General features: G+C 46.7%; 1 protein-coding gene across 1 annotated transcript in view; it reads right to left on the bottom strand.

Moving 5' to 3' along the window:
• Positions 1 to 441: 441 nt before the first annotated feature.
• Positions 442 to 23,088, bottom strand: part of LOC128949217 (transcription activator BRG1-like) — a gene marked incomplete at its 3' end in the record, with an annotated part of 47,893 nt that continues 25,246 nt past the window's right edge. Inside the window, 16 exon segments of the mRNA XM_054294071.1 lie at positions 442 to 669; positions 3,190 to 3,353; positions 4,336 to 4,502; positions 5,359 to 5,405; positions 6,318 to 6,404; positions 8,660 to 8,767; positions 9,326 to 9,439; positions 10,393 to 10,635; positions 12,280 to 12,390; positions 14,070 to 14,136; positions 15,166 to 15,329; positions 17,887 to 18,037; positions 19,542 to 19,660; positions 19,797 to 19,854; positions 21,455 to 21,585; positions 22,577 to 22,627. Coding sequence (XP_054150046.1) covers positions 442 to 669; positions 3,190 to 3,353; positions 4,336 to 4,502; positions 5,359 to 5,405; positions 6,318 to 6,404; positions 8,660 to 8,767; positions 9,326 to 9,439; positions 10,393 to 10,635; positions 12,280 to 12,390; positions 14,070 to 14,136; positions 15,166 to 15,329; positions 17,887 to 18,037; positions 19,542 to 19,660; positions 19,797 to 19,854; positions 21,455 to 21,585; positions 22,577 to 22,627 — 2,010 coding nt within the window.

The raw sequence follows: 23,088 nt of genomic DNA, 5'->3' as shown, positions 1-23,088 counted from the left end.
CTCCTAAAATTCTCATTTTTCACTCCAAAATTCTCTTTATTTTTTTTCCTTCGCTCCTAAAAAAATTCTCATTTCTTCTCTCCTAAAATTCTCATTTTTTGTCTTCTCGCTCCTAAAAAAAATTTAAATTTTTTCCTAAAGAATCCCTAAAAAATTCTCATTTTTCCTCCTAAAATTCTCATTTTTCACTCCAAAATTCTCTTTATTTTTTTCCTTCGCTCCTAAAAAATTCTCATTTCTTCTCTCCTAAAATTCTCATTTCTTGTCTTCTCACTCCTAAAAAAAATTTAATTTTTTTCCTAAAAAATCCCTAAAAAATTCTCATTTTTCCTCCTAAAACTCTCATTTTTTTTCCTAAAAAATCCCTAAAAAATTCTCTTTTTTTTTTTCCTCATTCCTAAAAAAAAAATTTAATTTACTTGATCTAATTTCTATTTTTACCTCGTCCTGCTCCTCGTGCTCGAGGATGGCCTGCAGGAAGGCCCTGCGCTCGTGGCTGGAGGATTTCTGGTCGAACATCCCGGCCTGGATCACCTTCTGGTCCACGTTCAGTTTGTACTTGGCGGCCGCCAGGATCTTCTCCTCCACGCTGTTCACGGTGCAGAGGCGCAGGACGCGCACCTCGTTCTGCTGCCCGATGCGGTGCGCGCGGTCCTGCGCCTGCAGGTCCTGCCGACACAAAAATTTCATTTATTCTCCTCAAAATTTCATGGGAGTGAAGGTCTGAAGGAGTTTCGGGGTGGTAGCCAAAAAATTCCCATTTTTTTCCACAAAATTTTGGGTTTTTTCCCACAAAAATACCCGTTTTTTTCCTCAAAAATCCAAATTTTCTACTCAAAAATCCCTGAAAAAATTCAATTTATTCTTCTCAAAAATCCCTGAAAAATTCAATTTATTCTCCTCAAAAATCCCTGAAAAATTCAATTTATTCTCCTCAAAAATCCCTGAAAAAATCAATTTATTCTCCTCAAAAATCCCTGAAAAATTCAATTTATTGTGGCTGTTGCCGGTGCAGAGGCGCAGGACGCGCCCCTCGTTCTGCTGCCCGGTGCGGTGCGCGCGGCCCTGCGCCTGCAGGTCCTGCGGACACGCAAAAATTGAATTATTCTCCTCAAAATTTCATGGGAGTGAAGGTCTGAGAAGGTTTTGGGGTGGTAGCTCAAAAATCTCTTTTTTTTTCCCACAAAAATTCCTGGTTTTGGCATCAAAATCCCTGAAAAATTCAATTTATTGTCCTCAAAAATCCCTGGAAAAAAATCAATTTATTGTCCTTAAAATTCCATAGGGATGAAGGCCGAGAAAGTTTTGGGGTGGTAGCTCAAAAAATCCAAATTTTGTCCTCAAAAATCCCAGAAAAAAATAAATTTATTGCCTCGCTCTGGGCCACCAAAATTCCATTTATTTGCCTTAAAATTTCATGGGGGTGAAGGTTTTAGGGTGTTTTGGGGTGGTAGCTCAAAAATTCCCATTTTTCTCCACAAAAATCCAAATTTTTTTCCTCAAAATTCCTGGTTATGACCTCAAAATCTGCCCTGGTTTTGTCCTAAAAATTCCTGGTTTTGTCCTCAAAAATCCCTGAAAAAATTCAATTTATTGTCCTCAAAATTCATGTGGGGATGAGGCCTGAGGGGGTTTTGGGGTGGTAGCTCAAAAATTCCTGGATTTGCCCTCAAAAATCCAAATTTTCTACTCAAAAATCCCTCAAAAATTCAATTTATTGGCCTTAAAATTTCATGGGGGTGAAGGTTGAGAAGTTTTTGGGGTGATAGACCAAAAATTCCTGGTTTTTTGCACAAAAACCCCCATTTTTTACCTCAAAAATTCAAATCTTGTACTCAAAAATCCATGAAAAATTCAATTTATTTGCCTTAAAATCTCATGGGGGTGAAGGCTGAGAAGTTTTTGGGGTGATAGACCAAAAATTCCTGGTTTTTTGCACAAAACCCCCATTTCATTCCTCAAAAATTCAGATTTTCGACTCAAAAATCCAAATTTTGTACTCAAAAACCCCTGAAAAAAATTTCTGACCTGATTTTGGGGTTCCACCTCCAACTCATGGATCCATTTTGGGGTTTCCCCAATTCCTGACCTGATTTTGGGGTCCCACCTCAAATCCATTGATCCATTTTGGGGTTTCTACATCGTGGCCTTACCTGGTGGAGGTTCAGCTCCATCTCACCCCAAAATTTGCATCATCCCCAAATTCCTGAGCTGATTTTGGGGTTCCACCTCAAATCCATTGATCCATTTTGGGGTTTCTCCATCGTGGCCTTACCTGGTGGGGTTCAGCTTCATCTCACCCCAAAATTTGCATCATCCCCAAATTCCTGAGCTGATTTTGGGGTTCCACCTCCAAATCCATGGATCATTTTGGAGGTTTCTCCAATTTCTGAGCAGATTTTGGGGTTCCACCCGAACTCCATGGATCCATTTTGGGGTTTCTCCAATTCCTGAGCTGATTTTGGGGTTCCACCTGAACCCCACGGATCCATTTTGGGGTTTCTCCATCGTGGCCTTACCTGGTGGAGGTTCAGCTCCATCTCACCCCAAAATTTGCATCATCCCCAAATTCATGAGCAGATTTTGGGGTTCCACCTCAAATCCATTGATCCATTTTGGGGTTTCTCCATCGTGGCCTTACCTGGTGGGCTTCAGCTCCATCTCACCCCAAAATTTCCACCATTCCCAAATTTCTGAGCTGATTTTGGGGTTCCACCTGAACCCCACGGATCCATTTTGGGGTTTCTCCAGTTCCTGACCTGATTTTGGGGTTCATCACCACCTCCACGGATCCATTTTGGGGTTTCCCCAATTCCTGAGCTGATTTTGGGGTCCCACCTCCAACTCCACGGATCCATTTTGGGGTTTCCCCAATTCCTGAGGTGATTTTGGGGTTCCACCTGAACCCCACGGATCCATTTTGTGGTTTCTCCATCGTGGCCTTACCTGGTGGAGGTTCAGCTCCATCTCACCCCAAAATTTGCATCATCCCCAAATTCCTGAGCTGATTTTGGGGTTCCACCTCAAATCCATTGATCCATTTTGGGGTTTCTCCATCGTGGCCTTACCTGGTGGGGTTCAGCTCCATCTCACCCCAAAATTTCCACCATTCCCAAATTTCTGAGCTGATTTTGGGGTTCCACCTGAACCCCACGGATCCATTTTGGGGTTTCTCCCCCCCGGCCCTACCTGGTGGGGGTTCCAGTCGCTGTCGAAGATGATGACGGTGTCGGCCGACTGCAGGTTGAGGCCGAGGCCGCCGGCGCGCGTGCTCAGCAGGAAGATGAAATACTCGGAGCCGGGCTCGTTGAACGTCTTCAGCAGCATGCCCCGGTCCTCGGCCTTGGTGGTGCCTGGAACCGCACGCGGGGGTCACCGACGGCTCCGGAAGGTTCCGTTGGGAAGGGGATCCCCATTGGATTGAGTCGAATTCCCACCGTATTAAATTGAATTCCCATTCTCAATCCCACAGGGATTGGTGGTTCTGGAAGGTTCCATTGGGAATGGGATTCCCGTTGAATTGAATTGAATTCCCAATCCCATTGCGATTGACCGTTCCGGAAGGTTCCGCTGGGAAGGGGATTCCCATTGGATTGAATGGGATCCCCACTGGATTGAATGGGATCTCCATTAATTGAATGGGATTCCCATTGGACTGAATGAGATCCCCATTGGATTGAATGGGATCTCTATTGGATTGAATGGGATCCCCATTGGATTGAATGAGAATTCCATTGGATTGAATTCCCATTGGATTGAATGGCATCCCCACTGGATTGAATGGGATTCCCATTGAACTGAATGGGATCCCCACTGGATTGAATGGGATCCCCACTAATTGAATGGGATCCCCACTAATTGAATGGGATCCCCACTGGATTGAATGGGATCCCCACTAATTGAATGGGATCCCCACTAATTGAATGGGATCCCCACTGGATTGAATGGGATCCCCACTAATTGAATGGGATCCCCATTAATTGAATGGGATCCCCATTAATTGAATGGGATCCCCACTGAATTGAATGGGATCCCCATTAATTGAATGGGATTCCCATTGAACTGAATGGGATTCCCATTGGACTGAATGAGATCCCCATTGGATTGAATGGGATCTCTATTGGATTGAATGGGATCCCCATTGGAAAACTGGGAATTTTGAGGGAAAACTGAGGATTTTGAGGGATATTTGGGGAATTTGAGGGGAAAATTGGGAATTTTTGGGGAAAAATTGGGGATTTTTGGGGAAAAACTGAGGATTTTGAGGGGAAAATTGGGAATTTTGGGGGGAAAAGCGGGGATTTTGGGGGTGCACCCACCCCACGGGGCACTCACCGTCCAGCCTGAGGTATTTGAAGCCGCGATAAGCGAAATAATCCTCCATGATGGTCATCAGGGAGGTCATCTGGCAGAAGAGCAGCACCTTGTGGTTGGTGGCCCTGAGTTTGGGCAGGATCCGATCCAGGAGCTCGAATTTTCCAGAAGCTCGGTACAAATCCAGCCTTGGACGGAGAAAAAAACGGCAAAAAAATAGGAAAAAAATGGAATTGTTTGGAAAAATTTTGGTGTCGGGATCACCTGGATTCACGGGATGGTTCATCTTCCACCTCTAGGAAAATTCTGAGTTATTAAATTCACAGATTTTATTACAAATTCTAAAAAACGGCCAAAAATCAGAGAAAAAATTGAAATTTTTTGGAAAAATTTTGGAGTCGGGATCATCTGGATTCACACGATGGTTCATTTTCCACCTCTAGGAAAATTCCGAGTTATTAAATCCACAGATTTTATTACAAATTCTAAAAATTAGAGAAAAAGTTGAATTTTTTCGAATAATTTTGGTGTCGGGATCATCTGGATTCACGGGATGGTTCATCTTCCACCTCTAGGAAAATTCTGAGATATTAAATTCACAGATTTTATTACAAATTCTAAAAAATGACCAAAAATCAGAGAAAAAATTGAAATTTTTTGGAAAAATTTTGGTGTTGGGATCACCTGGATTCACGGGATGGTTCATCTTCCACCTCTAGGAAAATTCTGAGTTATTAAATCCACAGATTTTATTACAAATTCTAAAAAACAACCAAAAATTAGAGAAAAAGTTGAATTTTTTGGAAAAATTTTGGTGTTGGGATCATCTGGATTCACGGGATGGTTCATCTTCCACCTCTAGGAAAATTCTGAGTTATTAAATCCACAGATTTTATTATTAAATCTAGAAATTTGTTCTAAATTTTTAGCATTAATAATATTCATTCTAAAATTAATTCTAAAAATTAATTCTAGAATTAATTCGAATATTAATTCCAATCTTAATTCTAAAAATTAATCCTAAAAATTCTAAAAATCACTCACCCCTGCACGATCCCGCCCGTGAAGCCCAAGTGCTCGGAGAAGGATTCCTGAAATAAAAGAGGAGAAATTGGGACAAAAAGCAGCAGAAATTGCCCCAAAAATAAAAATCTGGAGCCAAATTGGGACAAAAAGCAGCAGAAATTGCCCCAAAAATAAAAATTTTTGGGTTTATCCTGGGTTTAACCCTTTAGGGTTTTGGCCATGTTGGGTTTATCCTGAATTTAACCCTTTAGGATTTTTGCCTTTTTGAGTTTCCTGAATTTAACCCTTTAGAATTTTTACATTTTTGGGTTTATTCTGAGTTTAACCCTTTAGGATTCTTGCCATTTTTGGTTTAACCCTTTAGGGTTTTTGCCTTTTTGAGTTTACCCTGAGTTTTTTCTTTTAGGATTTTTGCCTTTTTGGGTTTATCCTGAATTTAACCCTTTAGGGTTTTTGCAATTTTGAGTTTAACCTTTTAGGATTTTTGCGGTTTTGGGTTTATCCTGAATTTAACCCTTTAGGATTTTTGCCATTTTGGGTTTAACCCTTTAGGATTTTTGCGTTTTTGGGTTTTAACCCTTTAGGATTTTTGCCATTTTGGGCTTAACCCTTTAGGATTTTTACATTTTTGGGTTTATTCTGAATTTAACCCTTTAGGATTTTTGCCTTTTTGGGTTTCCTGAATTTAACCCTTTAGGATTTTTGCCTTTTTGGGTTTATCCTGGGTTTAACCCTTTAGGATTTTTGCCATTTTGGGTTTAACCCTTTAGGATTTTTGCCATTTTGGGTCTATCCTGAATTTAGCCCTTTAGGATTTTTGCGGTTTTGGGTTTAACCCTTTAGGATTTTTGCCATTTTGGGTTTAACCCTTTAGGATTTTTACATTTTTGGGTTTATTCTGAATTTAACCCTTTAGGATTTTTGCCATTTTGGGTCTATCCTGGATTTAACCCTTCAGGGTTTTTGCCCGGCCCCACCTCGATGTGCTGGAACATGTAGGGGTGGTTGCAGATCTTGCGCAGCTGCATGATGGTGTTCATCAGGGTCTTGGTGCCTCCTTTGCCCTGCCGGGAGAGTCAAAATTGAATTAATTTTTATTAAATTGAAATTTAATTAATTAATTTAAATTTATAAATTTAAATTTAGCTAATTAATTAATGCTGGGGAAAAAAAAAACCAAATCGATTAATGTTGGGGTTAAAAAAACCAAATTAATAACGCTGGGGTTAAAAAACTCAAAGTAAAGCTGGGGTTAAAAAATCCAAATTAACGTTGGGGTTAAAAATGAATGTTGGGGTTAAAAAGCCCAAATTAATGGTGGGGTTAAAAAATTCGAATTAATTAATGCTGACTTCAAAAACTCGAATTAATGGTGAGGTTGAAAAAACCAAATTAATTAATGTTGGGGTTAAAAAATACAAATAATTAGGAGGGTTAAAAATCCCAAATTAATGGTGGGATTAAAAAACCCAAATTAATTAATGTTAGGGTTAAAAAAACCAAATTAATTAATGCTGGGGTTAAAAAAACCAAATTTGTAGTAGGGTTAGAAAACCCAAATTAATGTTGGGGCTAAAAAACCCAAATTAATTAATATTTGGGTTAAAAATACAAATAATTAGGAGGGTTAAAAATCCCAAATTAATGGTGGGATTAAAAAACCCCAATTAATTAATGCTGGGGTTAAAAACCAGAAATTATTGGTGGGGTTAAAAAACCTAAATTAATTAATGTTGGGGTTAAAAATCCAAATTAATGGTGAGGTTAAAAATCTCAAATTAATGGTGGGATTAAAAAACACAAATTATTAATGCTGGGGTTAAAAACCAGAAATTAATGGTGGGGTTAAAAATCTGAATTAATTAATGGTGGGGTTAAAAATCCCAAATTGGTTCTGGGTTCTTCACCAGGCCAGAGTTCCCAGGAATGTTTGGGATCATTGGGAGACGACGGCCCCGAAAAGGGACTCGGAGATATTTAGAAAAATCCATTGATTTAAATCGTTTCACCCAACCCAACCCAACCATCGGCTCAAGTCAAGCCAACCATTGGTTCAACCCAACCCAAACCAACCATTGGTTCAACCCAACCCAACCCAACCATTGGTTCAACCCAACCCAAACCAACCATTGGTTCAACCCAACCCAAACCAACCATTGGTTCAACCCAACCCAAACCAACCATTGGTTCAACCCAACCCAACCCAACCATCGGCTCAAGTCAAGCCAACCATTGGTTCAACCCAACCCAACCCAAACCAACCATTGGTTCAACCCAACCCAACCCAACCCAACCATTGGTTCAACCCAACCCAAACCAAACCAACCATTGGTTCAACCCAACCCAACCCAACCATTGGTTCAACCCAACCCAACCCAACCCAACCATTGGTTCAACCCAACCCAACCCAACCCAACCATTGGTTCAACCCAACCCAACCCAACCATTGGTTCAACCCAACCCAACCCAACCATTGGTTCAACCCAACCCAAACCAACCATTGGTTCAACCCAACCCAACCCAACCCAACCATTGGTTCAACCCAACCCAAACCAAACCAACCATTGGTTCAACCCAACCCAACCCAACCATTGGTTCAACCCAACCCAAACCAACCATTGGTTCAACCCAACCCAACCCAAACCAACCATTGGTTCAACCCAACCCAACCCAACCCAACCATTGGTTCAACCCAACCCAAACCAACCATTGGTTCAACCCAACCCAACCCAACCCAACCATTGGTTCAACCCAACCCAACCCAACCATTGGTTCAACCCAACCCAAACCAACCATTGGTTCAACCCAACCCAACCCAAACCAACCATTGGTTCAACCCAACCCAACCCAACCATTGGTTCAACCCAACCCAAACCAACCATTGGTTCAACCCAACCCAACCCAAACCAACCATTGGTTCAACCCAACCCAACCCAACCATTGGTTCAACCCAACACAAACCAACCATTGGTTCAACCCAACCCAACACAAACCAACCATTGGTTCAACCCAACCCAACCCAACCATTGGTTCAACCCAACCCAAACCAACCATTGGTTCAACCCAACCCAAACCAACCATTGGTTCAACCCAACCCAACCCAAACCAACCATTGGTTCAACCCAACCCAACCCAACCATTGGTTCAACCCAACACAAACCAACCATTGGTTCAACCCAACCCAACCATCTGCTCAACCCAACCATTGGTTCAACCCAACCATTGGTTCAACCCAACCACACCCAACCCAACCATTGGTTCAACCCAAGCCCAGCGTGGAGCCCAAGCCCACCCAAGTTCCCAAGTTCCCCATCCCGACCTTCTTGTCCTTCTCGGAGCCGTCGGTGAGCAGGACGCCCTTGGCCTGCATGTGCCGGTACAGGACGCGCTGCAGCGCCGACATGTCGCACTTGATGACGTACTCCACCTGCCGGGGACGGCCATTGGTCAACCCAACCCAACCCAACCATTGGTGCAAACCAACCCAACCCAACCATTGGGTCAACCCAACCCAACCCAGCCATTGGTACAAACCAACCATTAGGTCAACCCAACCCAATCCAACCATTGGTACAAACCAACCATTGGGTCAACCCAACCCAACCACTGGTCCAACCCAACTTCTGCTCAACCCAACCATTGGTTCAACCCAACCACCTGCTCAACCCAACCCAACCATTGGCCCAACCCAACCTAACTCAACCCAACTCAACCCAACCCAACCATTGGTTCAACTCAACTCAACTGTTGGTTCAACCCAACTCAACCCAACCATTGGTCCAACCCAACCACTGGTTCAATCCAACCCAACCATTGGTTCAACCCAACCCAACCCAACCACTGGTTCAACCCAACCCAACCCAACCATTGGTCCAACCCAACCCAACCCAAGCCCACCCATGGACGATGGGGACGGGCTGAAGCTCCCCGTCCATCCCCCACCCCCCCCGGTGGTCTCCAGGCCCGGGGCCCCCATCGGCGTCACCTTCTCGGGCAGCTGAGCCTCCACCTCCTTCTTGAGGCGCCGCAGCAGGAACGGCCGCAGAACCTTGTGGAGACGGCGGATGATGAGGATGGTCTCCTCCTCATTGAGGTCCACCTGGAACGGTCGCCACCAGGAGAAGGGCTTGGTCAGGAATGGAAGTGGATGGACCCTCCCAATGTCCCAAAATAATCCAAGAACCTCCTGAGATGCAGTTGCTGGTGGGATGGAACCTCCCAGAGCTGCAGAACTAGCTCAAAGTTCTCCAGGTCCATCAAAGACACTGATCCACCTCCAAAACATCTCCAGGTCCATCAAAGACACTGACCCAACTCCAAAACATCTCCAGATCCATCAAAACAATGATCCAACTCCAAAACATCTCCAGATCCATCAAAACAATGATCCAACTCCAAAACATCTCCAGGTCCATAAAAGACACTGACCCACAGCTCCAGAACCATCCCCAACTTCTCCAGGTCCATCAAGGACACTGACCCACCTCCAAAACATCTCCACATCCGCCAAAGACACTGACCTAACTTCTCCAGATCCATCAAAGACTGTGATCCACCCCCAAAACATCTCCAGGTCCATCAAGGACACTGACCCACCTCCAAAACATCTCCAGATCCACCAAAGACACTGACCTAACTTCTCCAGATCCATCAAAGACCGTGATCCACCTCCAAAACATCTCCAGGTCCATCAAAGACACTGACCCACAGCTCCAGAACCATCCCCAACTTCTCCAAGTCCATCAAGGACACTGACCCACCTCCAAAACATCTCCAGATCCACCTTCAATCCATTAAAACATTGATCCAAACTTCTCCAGGTCCATCAAAGCCACCAATCCACCTCCAGAACCACTCCCAACCCCTCCAGATCCACCACCACCGAGCCGAACCCCACCTCCAGCACGTCCCACCCATGTCCATGTCCATGTCCATGTCCGTGTCGTCCAGATCCACCACCACAAACCTGAACCCCACCTCCAGCATGTCCCACCCCTGTCCATGTCCATGTCCACGTCCACGTCCACGTCCATGTCCACGTGCCCACCACACCTTCTCGCCGGTCATGGCGAAGGGCGCGTTGAACCACTGCTCGAAGGTGCTGCAGCTCTTGAAGATGGTGGGCAGCAGGAAGTTGAGGAGCGCCCAGAGCTCGGGCAGTTTGTTCTGCAGGGGGGTCCCGGTGAGGAGAAGACGCCGCGGGGCCACGTAGTGGGTGTTGAGGACCTGCGTCAGCTTGCAGTGGTGGTTCTTCATGCGGTGGCCTTCGTCCACGATCATGTACTTCCAACGGATCTGAGGAGGACAGGAGAAACGGAGATGGTCGTCTGCAGGTGGGGAATGGAGATGAAGATCTCAGGTGGGGAATGGAGATGAAGATCTGAGGTGGGAAATGGAGATGGAGATCTCAGGTGGGACATGGAGGACAGGAGAAATGGGGATGAAGATCTCCAGGTGGGGAATGGAGGACAGGGGAAATGGAGATGGTCATCTCCAGGTGGGGAATGGAGGACAGGAGAAATGGAGATGGTCATCTCCAGGTGGGGAATGGAGGACAGGAGAAATGGAGATGGTCATCTCCAGGTGGGGAATGGAGGACAGGGGAAATGGAGATGGTCATCTCCAGGTGGGGAATGGAGGACAGGAGAAATGGAGATGGTCATCTCCAGGTAGGGAATGGAGGACAGGAGAAATGGAGATGGTCATCTCCAGGTGGGACATGGAGCACAGGAGAAACGGAGATGGTCGTCTCCAGGTGGGGAATAGAGATGAAGATCTCAGGTGGGAAATGGAGGACAGGAGAAATGGAGATGGTCATCTCAGGTGGGGACATGGAGGACAGGAGAAACGGAGATGGTCGTCTGCAGGTGGGACATGGAGGACAGGAGAAACGGAGATGGTTGTCTGCAGGTGGGACATGGAGGACAGGAGAAACAGAGATGAAGATCTCAGGTGGGAAATGGAGATGAAGATCTCAGGTGGACATGGAGGAGAACATCTCAGGTGGGGAATGGAGGACAGGAGAAATGGGGATGAAGATGTCCAGGTGGGGAATGGAGATGAAGGTCTCAGGTGGGAAATGGAGGACAGGAGAAATGGAGAAGAACACCTCAGGTGGGGAATGGAGATGATTGTCTCCGGTGGGAAATGGAGATGAAGATCTCAGGTGGGGAATGGAGGACAGAAGAAATGGAGATGATCATCTCCAGGTGGGAAATGGAGATGAAGATCTCAGGTAGAAAATGGAGATGAAGATCTCAGGTGGGACATGGAGATGAAGATCTCAGGTGGGCACCAACCAGAAATGGTTTTAGCAGAATTTGAGAAGAATTTGAGAAGATTTTGAGAAGATCTTTCTCAGAAATTTCTCAGAATTTGAGAAGATTTTGAGAAGAACTTGAGAGGAATTTGAGAAGATTTTGAGAAGATTTTCAGAAGAATTTGAGATCTTTCTCAGAATTTTCTCAGAATGTGAGAAGAATTTTCTCAGAATTTGAGAGGAATGTGAGAAGAATCTTCTCAGAATTTGAGAAGATTTTGAGAAGATTTTGAGAAGATCTTTCTCAGAATTTTCTTAGAATTTGAGAAGAATTTTCTCAGAATTTTCTCAGAATTTGAGAAGATCTTTCTCAGAATTTTCTCAGAATTTGAGAATTTTCTCAGAATTTTCTCAGAATTTGAGAAGAATTTTCTCAGAATTTTCTCAGAATTTGAGAAGATCTTTCTCAGAATTTTCTCAGAATTTGAGAAGAATTTTCTCAGAATTTTCTCAGATTTTGAGCAGAATTTTCTCAGAATTTTCTCAGAATTTGAGAAGATTTTGAGAAGGTTTTGAGAAGAATTTGAGAAGAATTTTCTCAGAATTTTCTCAGACTTTGAGCAGAATTTTCTCAGAATTTTCGGAGAACTGAGCAGGACGCGTCTGTGGGTGGAGCTCACCTTGGCCAGGATGTGCTTGTCCTTGATGATGTACTCGTAGGTGGTCAGCAGGACGTTGAATTTGCCGCTGCGCAGCTGCGGGACGAAGGCGCGGCGCGCGGCCGGGGAGCCCTGAGGGGACAATTCCGACGGGAACGTCACCATTCCCAAAAAATGGGGATCAGCCAAAAAGCTCAGGAGGTTTTGGGGTCTCCTGATGGCGAGGAACGACCAAAGATTGGAATTTTTGGGGATTTTTTGGGGATTTTCATGGATTTTTGGTGGACTCGGAGCTCCAATTCTTCTGGATTTGGAGCTCCAATCCATTTGGATTTGGAATTCCCGAAAAATGGAGGGTTATCCAAAAATGTGAGGAAGGTCTGGGGTCTCCTGATGCTGAGGAACGACCAAAAATTGGAATTTTTGGGGATTTTTGGGTATTTTTGTGGATTTTCATGGATTTTTGGTGGACTTGGAGCTCCAATCTATTTGGATCTAGAATTCCCAAAAAATGGGGATTATCCAAAAAGCTGAGGAGGTTTTGGGGTCTCCTGATGGCGAGGAACGACCAAAAATTGGAATTTTTGGGGATTTTTTGGGGATTTTCATGGATTTTTGGTGGACTTGGAGCTCCAATTCTTCTGGATTTGGAGCTCCAATCCATTTGGATTTGGAATTCCCAAAAATGGGGGGTTATCCAAAAAGCTGAGGAGGTTTTGGGGTCTCCTGATGGAGAGGAACAACTAAAAATTGGAATTTTGGGGCATTTTGGGGGGTTTTTTTGGAGTTTTGTGGGGTTTTGTGGATTTGGAGCTCCAATTCTTCTGGATTTGTGGCTCCAACCCATTTGGATTTGGAATTCTCAGAAAAATGGGGGGTTATCCAAAAAGCTGAGGAGGTTTTGGGGTCTCCTGATGGCGAGGAACGACCAAAAATTGGAATTTTTGTGGATTTTTGTGGCTTTTCGTGGATTTGGAGGTGGGACCCAAGTCCTCCAGAGCTTGAAGAGGAAAACGGAAGCTGGGAGTGGAAATGGAATCCAAGAAAATGGAATTCGAGGAAATGGGACCCAGGGAATTAATCCAATTAATTAATCCAAGGCAATTAAATCCAAGGAATGAATCCAACAAATTAATCCAAGGAATGAATCCAATTAATTAATCCAAGGAATTAACCCAAGGAAATGAAATCCAAGGAAATGGAATCCAAGGAATTAATCTAAGGAATGAATCCAATTAATTAATCCAAGGAAATTAAATCCAAGGAATTAATCCAAGGAAATTCAATCCAACTAATTAATCCAAGGAAGTGAAATCCAAGGAATTAATCCAATTAATTAATACAACAAATTAATCCAGGGAATATATCCAATTAATTAATCCAAGAAATGAGCCCAAGGAAATGAATTCCAATTAATTAACCCAAGCAATTAATCCAAGGAAATTCAATCCAAGGAATTAATCCAATGGATGAACCTAAGGAATTAATCCAACTAATTAATCCAAGGAAATGAAATCCAATTAATTAATCCAAGGAATGAATCCAAGAAAATGGAACCCAAGGAAACAAAATCCAATTAATTAATCCAACAAATCAATCCAATTAATTAATTCAAGGAAATGAAATCCAAGGAAATGAAATCCAAGGAAATGAAATCCAAGGAAGAATCCAAGGAAATTCAATATAACTAATTAACCCAAGGAAATGAAATCCAAGGAATTAATCCAACTCATTAATCCTACCAATTAATCCAGCTAATTAATCCAGCTAATTAATCCAAGGAAATGAAATTTTGGGAATTTGTTCCTCACCTTGTAGGAGACCTTGACCACGGACGGCGCCCACTTGTCGAACTCGTAGGCCCAGTTGGACAAAGTCCTGCGGGACAGACAGACGGACACAAGGTGGGAATTTCGGAAATTTTGGGAATTTTGGGTTCTACACATGGAAAAAATTGGGAATTTTGGGAATTTTGGGTTCTCCAGATGGAAAAAAAATTGGGAATTTTGGGAATTTTGGGAATTTGGGGCTGGAGAAAGTTTGAGGCTCTCCACATGGAAAAAATTGGGAATTTTGGGAATTCTGGGTTCTCCAGATGGAAAAAAAAGTGGGAATTTTGGGAATTTGGGTTCTCCAGATGGAAAAAAAATTGGGAATTTTGGGAATTTTGGGAATTTGGGGCTGGAGAAAGTTTGAGGTTCTCCACATGGAAAAAATTGGGAATTTTGGGAATTCGGGGTGGAAAAAGTTTGGGGTTCTCCACATGGAACAAGGGTGGGAATTTTGGTTCTTCACATGGAAAAAATTGGGAATTTTGGGAAATTTTGCTTCTCCATATGAAGAAGGGGTGGAAATTTTGGGAATTTTTGGTTCTCCATATGGAAAAAATTGGGAAATTTGGGAATTTGGGGCTGGAGAAGACCATAAGAGGTTCTTCACATGGAACAAGGGTGGAAATTTTTGGAATTTTGGTTCTCCACATGGAAAAAATTGGGAATTTTGGGACTTTTGGTTCTCCACATGGAACAAAAGTGGGAATTTTGGGACTTTTGGTTCTCCACATGGAAAAAACTGGGAATTTTGGAAATTTGGGAATTTTGGTTCTCCAGATGGAAAAAAAAGTGGGAATTTTGGGAAATTGGGTCTGGAGAAACTTTGATGTTCTCCACATGGAACAAGGGTGGGAATTTGGGAATTTTGGGACTTTTGGTTTTCCATATGGAAAAGGGGTGGAAATTTCGGGACTTTTGGTTCTCCACATGGAACAAGAGTGGGAATTTTGGGAATTTGGGGGTTTCGGTTCTTCGCACGGAAAAAAACGTGGGAATTTTGGGACTTCTGGTTCTCCGCACGGAACAAAGGTCGGAATTTTGGGAATTTTGGGAATTTTGGGAATTTGGGACTGACGAGAGCGGGACGATGATGAGGAAGGGGCCGTTGATCCTCTTGTGCTCCATCAGGTAGGTGATGAGGGCGATGGTCTGGATGGTCTTGCCCAGCCCCATCTCGTCGGCCAGGATCCCGTTGAGGTTGTTGTTGTAGAGGGACACCAACCACTCCAGGCCCTTGATCTGCGGGACAGGAGAGCCAGGGCCACCTCAGATCCCCATCCAGATCCAGGTCCACCTCAGATCTCCATCCCATAACTGATCCAGGTCCACCTCAGATCCCCATCCAGATCCAGGTCCACCTCAGATCTCCATTCCATAACTGATCCAGATCCCACCTCAGATCTCCATCCCATAACTGATCCAGATCCCACCTCAGATCTCCATCCAGATCCAGGTCCACCTCAGATCCCCATCCCATAACTGATCCAGATCCAGATCCCACCTGAGATCTCCATCCCACCTCAGATCTCCATCCCATAACTGATCCAGATCCCACCTCAGATCTCCATCCAGATCCAGGTCCACCTCAGATCTTCATCCCATTACTGGATCCAGATCCAGATCCCACCTCAGAGCTTCAGCCAGATCCAGATCCCACCTCAGATCTCCACTCAGCTCCTCAATCTCCAGATCCCACCTCAGATCTCCATCCCACCTGAGATCTCCATCCCACCTGAGATCTCCATCCCACCTCAGATCTCCATCCCACCTCAGATCTCCATCCCACCTCAGATCTTCATCCCATAACTGGATCCAGATCCAGATCCCACCTGAGATCTCCATCCCATAACTGGATCGAGATCCAGATCCCACCTCGGATCTCCAACCAGCTCCAGATCCCATTGTCTCACCTCAGATCTTCATCCATCTCTATATCCCACCTCAGAACTTCATCCTACCTTGGATCTTCATCCAGCCCCAGATCCCACCTCAGAGCTTCAGCCAGAATCCATTGTCCCACCTCAGATCTCCAACCATCTACAGATCCCATCTCAGATCTCCATCCATCTGCAGATCCCACCTCAGATCTTCATCTGGCTCCAGATCCCACTGTCCCACCTCAGATCTTCACTCAGCTCCAGATCCACCTCAGATCTCCATCCAGCTCCTCAATCCCATCATCCCACCTCAGATCTTCATCCATGTCCTCAATCCCAGCTCAGATCTTCATCCGCCCCCAGATCCCACCTCAAATCTTCATCCAAGCTCCAGATCCACTTCAGATCTCCATCCCACCTCAGATCTTCATCCCACACTTCATCCAGCTCCAGATCCACCTCAGATCTTCATCCATCTCCTCAATCCCATTATCCCACCTCAGATCTTCATCCCATATTGCATCCTCCTCCATATCCACCTCAGATCTTCATCCACCTTCAGATCCCACCTCAGATCTTCACCCCGTACTGGATCCAGCTCCAGATCCACCTCACGCCTCCATCCACCTCCAGATCCCACCTCAGATCTTCATCCAAGCTCCATATCCACCTCAGATCTTCATCCAACCCCAGATCCCACCTCAGATCTCCATCCAGCTCCTCAATCCCATTGTCCCACCTCAGATCTTCATCCATATCCCACTGTCCCACCTCAGATCTTCATCCCACACTTCATCCAGCTCCAGATCCACCTCAGATCTCCATCCGCCCCCAGATCCACCTCAGATCTCCATCCAGCTCCTCAATCCCATCATCCCACCTCAGATCTTCATCCATGTCCTCAATCCCAGCTCAGATCTTCATCCGCCCCCAGATCCCACCTCAAATCTTCATCCAAGCTCCAGATCCACTTCAGATCTCCATCCCACCTCAGATCTTCATCCCACACTTCATCCAGCTCCAGATCCACCTCAGATCTTCATCCATCTCCTCAATCCCATTATCCCACCTCAGATCTTCATCCCATATTGCATCCTCCTCCATATCCACCTCAGATCTTCATCCACCTTCAGATCCCACCTCAGATCTTCACCCCGTACTGGATCCAGCTCCAGATCCACCTCACGCCTCCATCCACCTCCAGATCCCACCTCAGATCTTCATCCAAGCTCCATATCCACCTCAGATCTTCATCCAACCCCAGATCCCACCTCAGATCTCCATCCAGCTCCTCAATCCCATTGTCCCACCTCAGATCTTCATCCATATCCCACTGTCCCACCTCAGATCTTCATCCCACACTTCATCCAGCTCCAGATCCACCTCAGATCTCCATCCGCCCCCAGATCCACCTCAGATCTCCATCCATCTCCTCAATCCCACCTCAGATCTCCATCCATCTCCTCAATCCCATTATCCCACCTCAGATCTTCATCCCATATTGCATCCTCCTCCATATCCACCTCAGATCTTCATCCACCTTCAGATCCCACCTCAGATCTTCATCCACCTTCAGATCCCACCTCAGATCTTCATCCACCTCCAGATCCCACCTCAGATCTTCACCCCGTACTGGATCCAGCTCCAGATCCACCTCACGCCTCCATCCACCTCCAGATCCCACCTCAGATCTTCATCCAAGCTCCATATCCACCTCAGATCTTCATCCAGCTCCAGATCCCACCTCAGATCTTCATCCATCTCCTCAATCCCATTGTCCCACCTCAGATCTTCATCCATATCCCACTGTCCCACCTCAGATCTTCATCCCACACTTCATCCAGCTCCAGATCCACCTCAGATCTCCATCCACCCCCAGGTGCCACCACCCCACGCCCGCATCTCCACCATGTCCCCACCTGGTACTGCTTGAGGACGCCGTTGACCATGAGGGCCGACTGCTTGTCCACGCGCTCGGTGACGGCGTGGGCCACGGCGTAGTAGGACTGGAGCCCCCGCGCCAGCGCCTGCGACACCCCGTACTCGTCATCCACGTCCTGCTTGGCGTTCCTGCCCGGAGAAACGGCGTGAGAAACCGGGAAAATGGGGGAAAACGGGGTGAGAAACCGGGAAAATGGGGGAAAACTGGGAAAAACGGGGTGAGAAACCGGGAAAATGGGGAAAAACGGGGTGAGAAACCGGGAAAATGGGGGAAAACTGGGAAAAACGGGGTGAGAAACCGGGAAAATGGGGAAAAATGGGGTGAGAAACCGGGAAAATGGGGAAAAATGGGGTGAGAAACCGGGAAAATGGGGGAAAACGGGGTGAGAAACCGGGAAAATGGGGGAAAACGGCGTGAGAAACCGGGAAAATGGGGAAAAATGGGGTGAGAAACCGGGAAAATGGGGAAAAACGGGGTGAGAAACCGGGGAAATGGGGAAAAACGGGGTGAGAAACCGGGAAAATGGGGGAAAATGGGGTGAGAAACCGGGAAAATTGGGAAAAATGGGGTGAGAAACCGGGGAAATGGGGGAAAATGGGGTGAGAAACCGGGAAAATGGGGAAAAACGGGGTGAGAAACCGGGAAAATGGGGAAAAACGGGGTGAGAAACCGGGAAAATGGGGAAAAACGGGGTGAGAAACCGGGAAAATGGGGGAAAACGGGGTGAGAAACCGGGAAAATTGGGAAAAATGGGGGAAAAACGGGGTGAGAAACCGGGAAAATGGGGAAAAACGGGGTGAGAAACCGGGAAAATGGGGAAAAATGGGGTGAGAAACCGGGAAAATGGGGAAAAACGGGGGAAAAAATGGGGTGAGAAACCGGGAAAATGGGGGAAAATGGGGTGAGAAACCGGGAAAATGGGGAAAAACTGGGAAAAACAGGGTGAGAAACCGGGAAAATGGGTCAGGGACAACATGGGGATGGAGAAAAATTGGGAAAAAATGGGATAAAATGGGGAGAAATAGGGGAAAATGGAGGAAAAATGGGATAAAGGGTCATGGAGACGAAGAAGAGAGGAGGAAGAGGAGGAAGAAGAGGAAGAAAGGAAGAGGAAGAAGGAGAATACGGAGAAGGAGAAGGAGAAGGAGAAGGAGAAGGAGAAGAGAGAAAGAAGAGGAAGAAGACGGAGAGGAAGGAGAGGAAGGAGAAGAAACAGAGGAAGAAGATGGAGAAGAGAAAGAAAAGGGAGAGAGGAAGGAGAGGATGAAGAGGAAGGAGAGGAAGAAGAAGAAAGGAAGAAAAGTAAAAGGAGGAAGGAAGGAGAGGAAGAAGAGGAAGAAGAAGAAGAAGAAGAAACAGAAGAAGAAGAAGAAGAAGAAGAAAAGGAAGAAGGAGAGGAAGAAGAAGAAGAGGAAGAGAGGAAGAAAAGGAAGAAAAGGAAGAGGAAGAAGAGGAAGATGAAGAGGAAGGGGAAGAAGAGGAAGACGATGAGGAAGAGGAAGAGGCAGAGGAAGGAGAGGAAGAAGAGGAAGAATAGGAAAGAAAAGGAACAAAATGAGGAAGAGGAAGAAGATGAAGAGGAAGGGGGGAGGAAGAGGAAGAAGAGGAAGAGGAAGAGGGAGGAAGGCTCACTCGATGATGTGTCGGGCGTCCACCTCCGAGACGTCGTCGCTGTCGGGGTCCGGAATTTTCTTCTTCTCCTCCACGGGCAGCGCGGGCTGGGCCAGCTGGGGCTGCTCCTCCTCCTCCTCCTGGGGAGGAAAAACCAAATTCCAGTGAAAAAATTATTCCACAATTAATGGGGAACGCTGAGATAACGAGGGTGGAGTTAATTAAAAGGGCGCGAGATCAATAAAATATTTCATTTTCCAATTCCGCCTTCCTCACCTCCTCCTCCTCCTCGGAGCCGCTCTCCTCGCTGTCGGAGCGCGGAGCCACCTCGTACCTGGGGGGAAAAATGGGAATTTTCCCAAACACGGGACTGGCTCTGGAATTCTCAATATTCCCAGTGCTCGTTCCCAGTACTCCCAGTATACCCAGGGTCCATTCCCAGTGCTCGTTCCCAGTATTCCCAGTACTCCCAGTTTACCCCGGGTTCATCTCCAGCCAGGCCGCTCAGTGCTCATTCCCAGTGCTCATTCCCAGTGCTCATTCCCAGTGCTCCCAGTATCCCCAGTTTACCGCGGGTTCATCTCCAGCCAGGCCTCCCAGTACTCATTCCCAGTACTCCCAGTATTCCCAGTATCTCCAGTTTACCCCGGGTTCATCTCCAGCCAGGCCGCCCAGTGCTCATTCCCAGTGCTCATTCCCAGGGCTCCCAGTATTCCCAGTATGCCCAGTTTACCCCGGGTTCATCTCCAGCCAGGCCTCCCAGTACTCCCAGTATACCCAGTGCTCACTCCCAGTGCTCCCAGTGCTCCCAGTACTCCCAGTTTACCCCGGGTTCATCTCCAGCCAGGCCTCCCAGTGCTCCCAGTGCTCATTCCCAGTGCTCATTCCCAGTGCTCATTCCCAGTGCTCCCAGTACTCCCAGTATCCCCAGTTTACTGCAGGTTCATCTCCAGCCAGGCCTCACAGTGCTCATTCCCAGTACTCCCAGTATTCCCAGTATCCCCAGTTTACCGCGGGTTCATCTCCAGCCAGTACTCCCAGTACTCCCAGTATACCCAGTGCTCATTCCCAGTGTTCCCAGCATACCCAGGGTCCATTCCCAGTATGCCCAGTTTACCCCGGGTTCATCTCCAGCCACGCCTCCCAGTGCTCGTTCCCAGTACTCCCAGTGCTCCCAGTACTCCCAGCATTCCCATTGTTCATTCCCAGTGCTCCCAGTGCTCCCAGTATCCCCAGTTTACCCCGGGTTCATCTCCAGCCAGGCCTCCCAGTGCTCCCAGTGCTCATTCCCAGTGCTCCCAGTGTTAATTCCCAGTGCTCCCAGTGCTCACTCCCAGTGCTCCCAGTGCTCCCAGTACTCCCAGTTTACCCCGGGTTCCCCTCCAGCCAGGCCTCCCAGCGCTCCCAGTGCTCATTCCCAGTGCTCATTCCCAGTGCTCCCAGTGCTCCCAGTATCCCCAGTTTACCCCGGGTTCATCTCCAGCCAGGCCTCCCAGTGCTCCCAGTGCTCATTCCCAGTATTCCCAGTGCTCCCAGTATCCCCAGTTTACCCCGGGTTCCCCTCCAGCCAGGCCTCCCAGTGCTCCCAGTGCTCATTCCCAGTATTCCCAGTGCTCCCAGTATCCCCAGTTTACCCCGGGTTCATCTCCAGCCAGGCCTCCCAGTGCTCCCAGTGCTCATTCCCAGTGCTCATTCCCAGTGCTCCCAGTATCCCCAGTTTACCCCGGGTTCATCTCCAGCCAGGCCTCCCAGTGCTCCCAGTGCTCACTCCCAGTGCTCCCAGTGCTCCCAGTATCCCCAGTTTACCCCGGGTTCATCTCCAGCCAGGCCTCCCAGTGCTCCCAGTGCTCATTCCCAGTGCTCCCAGTGTTAATTCCCAGCGCTCCCAGTGCTCATTCCCAGTGCTCCCAGTGCTCCCAGTATCCCCAGTTTACCCCGGGTTCATCTCCAGCCAGGCCTCCAGCTGCCCGGCCTTGGGCGCGTCGGTTCCCGTCAGGATTTTGCCGCTCTCCACGTGGATCACCTTCACCGGGAGGTCGCTCATCTGGCTGGTCTCGTCCAGGGGCTGCCAGTGGGATTGGGAATTGTCAAAAATCCCCAAAATTCACCCCAAAAATCATCCCAAGATTGGGAATTTTAAGGTTTAAAAATCCCCCCCAGATTGGGAATCCTCAGCCCCAAAAATTCCCCAGGATTGAGACTGAGAACTCTCAAAAATTCCCCAAAATTCCCCCCAAAAATCCCCCCCTGATTGGGAATTCTCAGCCTCAAAAATCCCCCAGGATTGGGAATTCTCCAAAATTCCCCAAAATTCCCCCCAAAATCCCACCCAGATTGGGAATCCTCAGCCCCAAAAATCCCCCAGGATTGAGACTGAGAATTCTCAAAAATTCCCCGAAGTTTCCCCAAAAATCCCCCCCAGATTGGGAATCCTCAGCCCCAAAAATCCCCCAGGATTGGGAATTCTCCAAAATTCCCCAAAATTCCCCCCAAAATCCCACCCAGATTGGGAATCCTCAGCCCCAAAAATCCCCCAGGATTGAGACTGAGAATTCTCAAAAATTCCCCAAAATCCCCCCCAAAAATCCCCCCCAGATTGGGAATCCTCAGCCCCAAAAATTCCCCAGGATTGAGACTGAGAATTCTCAAAAATTCCCCAAAGTTTCCCCAAAAATCCCGCCCAGATTGGGAATTCTCAGCCCCAAAAATCCCCCAGGATTAGGAAATCTCCAAAATTCCCCAAAAAAATTCCCCCCAGATTGGGAATTTTCAGGCTTAAAAATCCCACCCCCAAATTGGGATTGGGAATTCTCAAAAATTCCCAAAATTCACCCAAAAAATTCCCCAAGATTGGGAATTTTCAGCCCCAAAAATCTCCCCCAGATTGGGAATTCTCAGCCCCAAAAATCCCCCAGGATTGGGAATTCTCCAAAATTCCCCAAAATTCCCCCCCAGATTGGGAATTCTTAGCCCAAAAATCCCCCAGGATTGGGAATTCTCTAAAATTCCCCAAAATTCCCCAAAATCCCCCAGGATTTGGATGATTCGGGACTCACCTCCCCGTCGGGGCCGATGGCCGGAGCCTGACCCTCAGCGTTCTCTGCCTTCTGTGGGGACAACGGGAGGAGGAGGAGGAGGAGGAGGAGGAGGAAGAAAAAAGGAGAAGGAAAAATGGAAGGAGATGAAAGGTGGGAAGGAAGAAAATGAGGAGAAAAGGAAGAAGAGGAAGAAGACGGAGGAAAAGGAGGAGAAGGAGAAGGAGAAGAAGAAGAAGAAGATGAAGAAGAAGGTGGTGAAGAAGAAGATGAAGAAGGAGAAAAAGAAGATGGAGAAGAAGGAGGGAAAGGAGAACAAGGAGAGGAAGGTGAAGGAGAAGCAGAAAGAGGAGGAGAAGGAGAAGATGGAGAACAAGATGGAGAAGAAGGACAAGATGGAGATGAAAGAGAAGAAGAAGAAGATGGAGAAGGAGAAGGAGAAGGAGAAGGAGAAGGAGAAGAAGAAGAAGAAGAAGAAGAAAAGGATGGGAAGGAGAAGAAAAAAGGGAAGGAGAGGAGGAGGAAGAAGGAGA

Source organism: Melozone crissalis, unplaced genomic scaffold (assembly GCF_028551555.1).
Source record: "Melozone crissalis strain CALT ecotype California unplaced genomic scaffold, PUWL_Pcris_2 ptg000207l_1, whole genome shotgun sequence".
Classification (NCBI taxonomy): Eukaryota; Metazoa; Chordata; class Aves; order Passeriformes; family Passerellidae; genus Melozone; species Melozone crissalis.
This window is presented reverse-complemented; position numbering and strand designations above follow the sequence as displayed.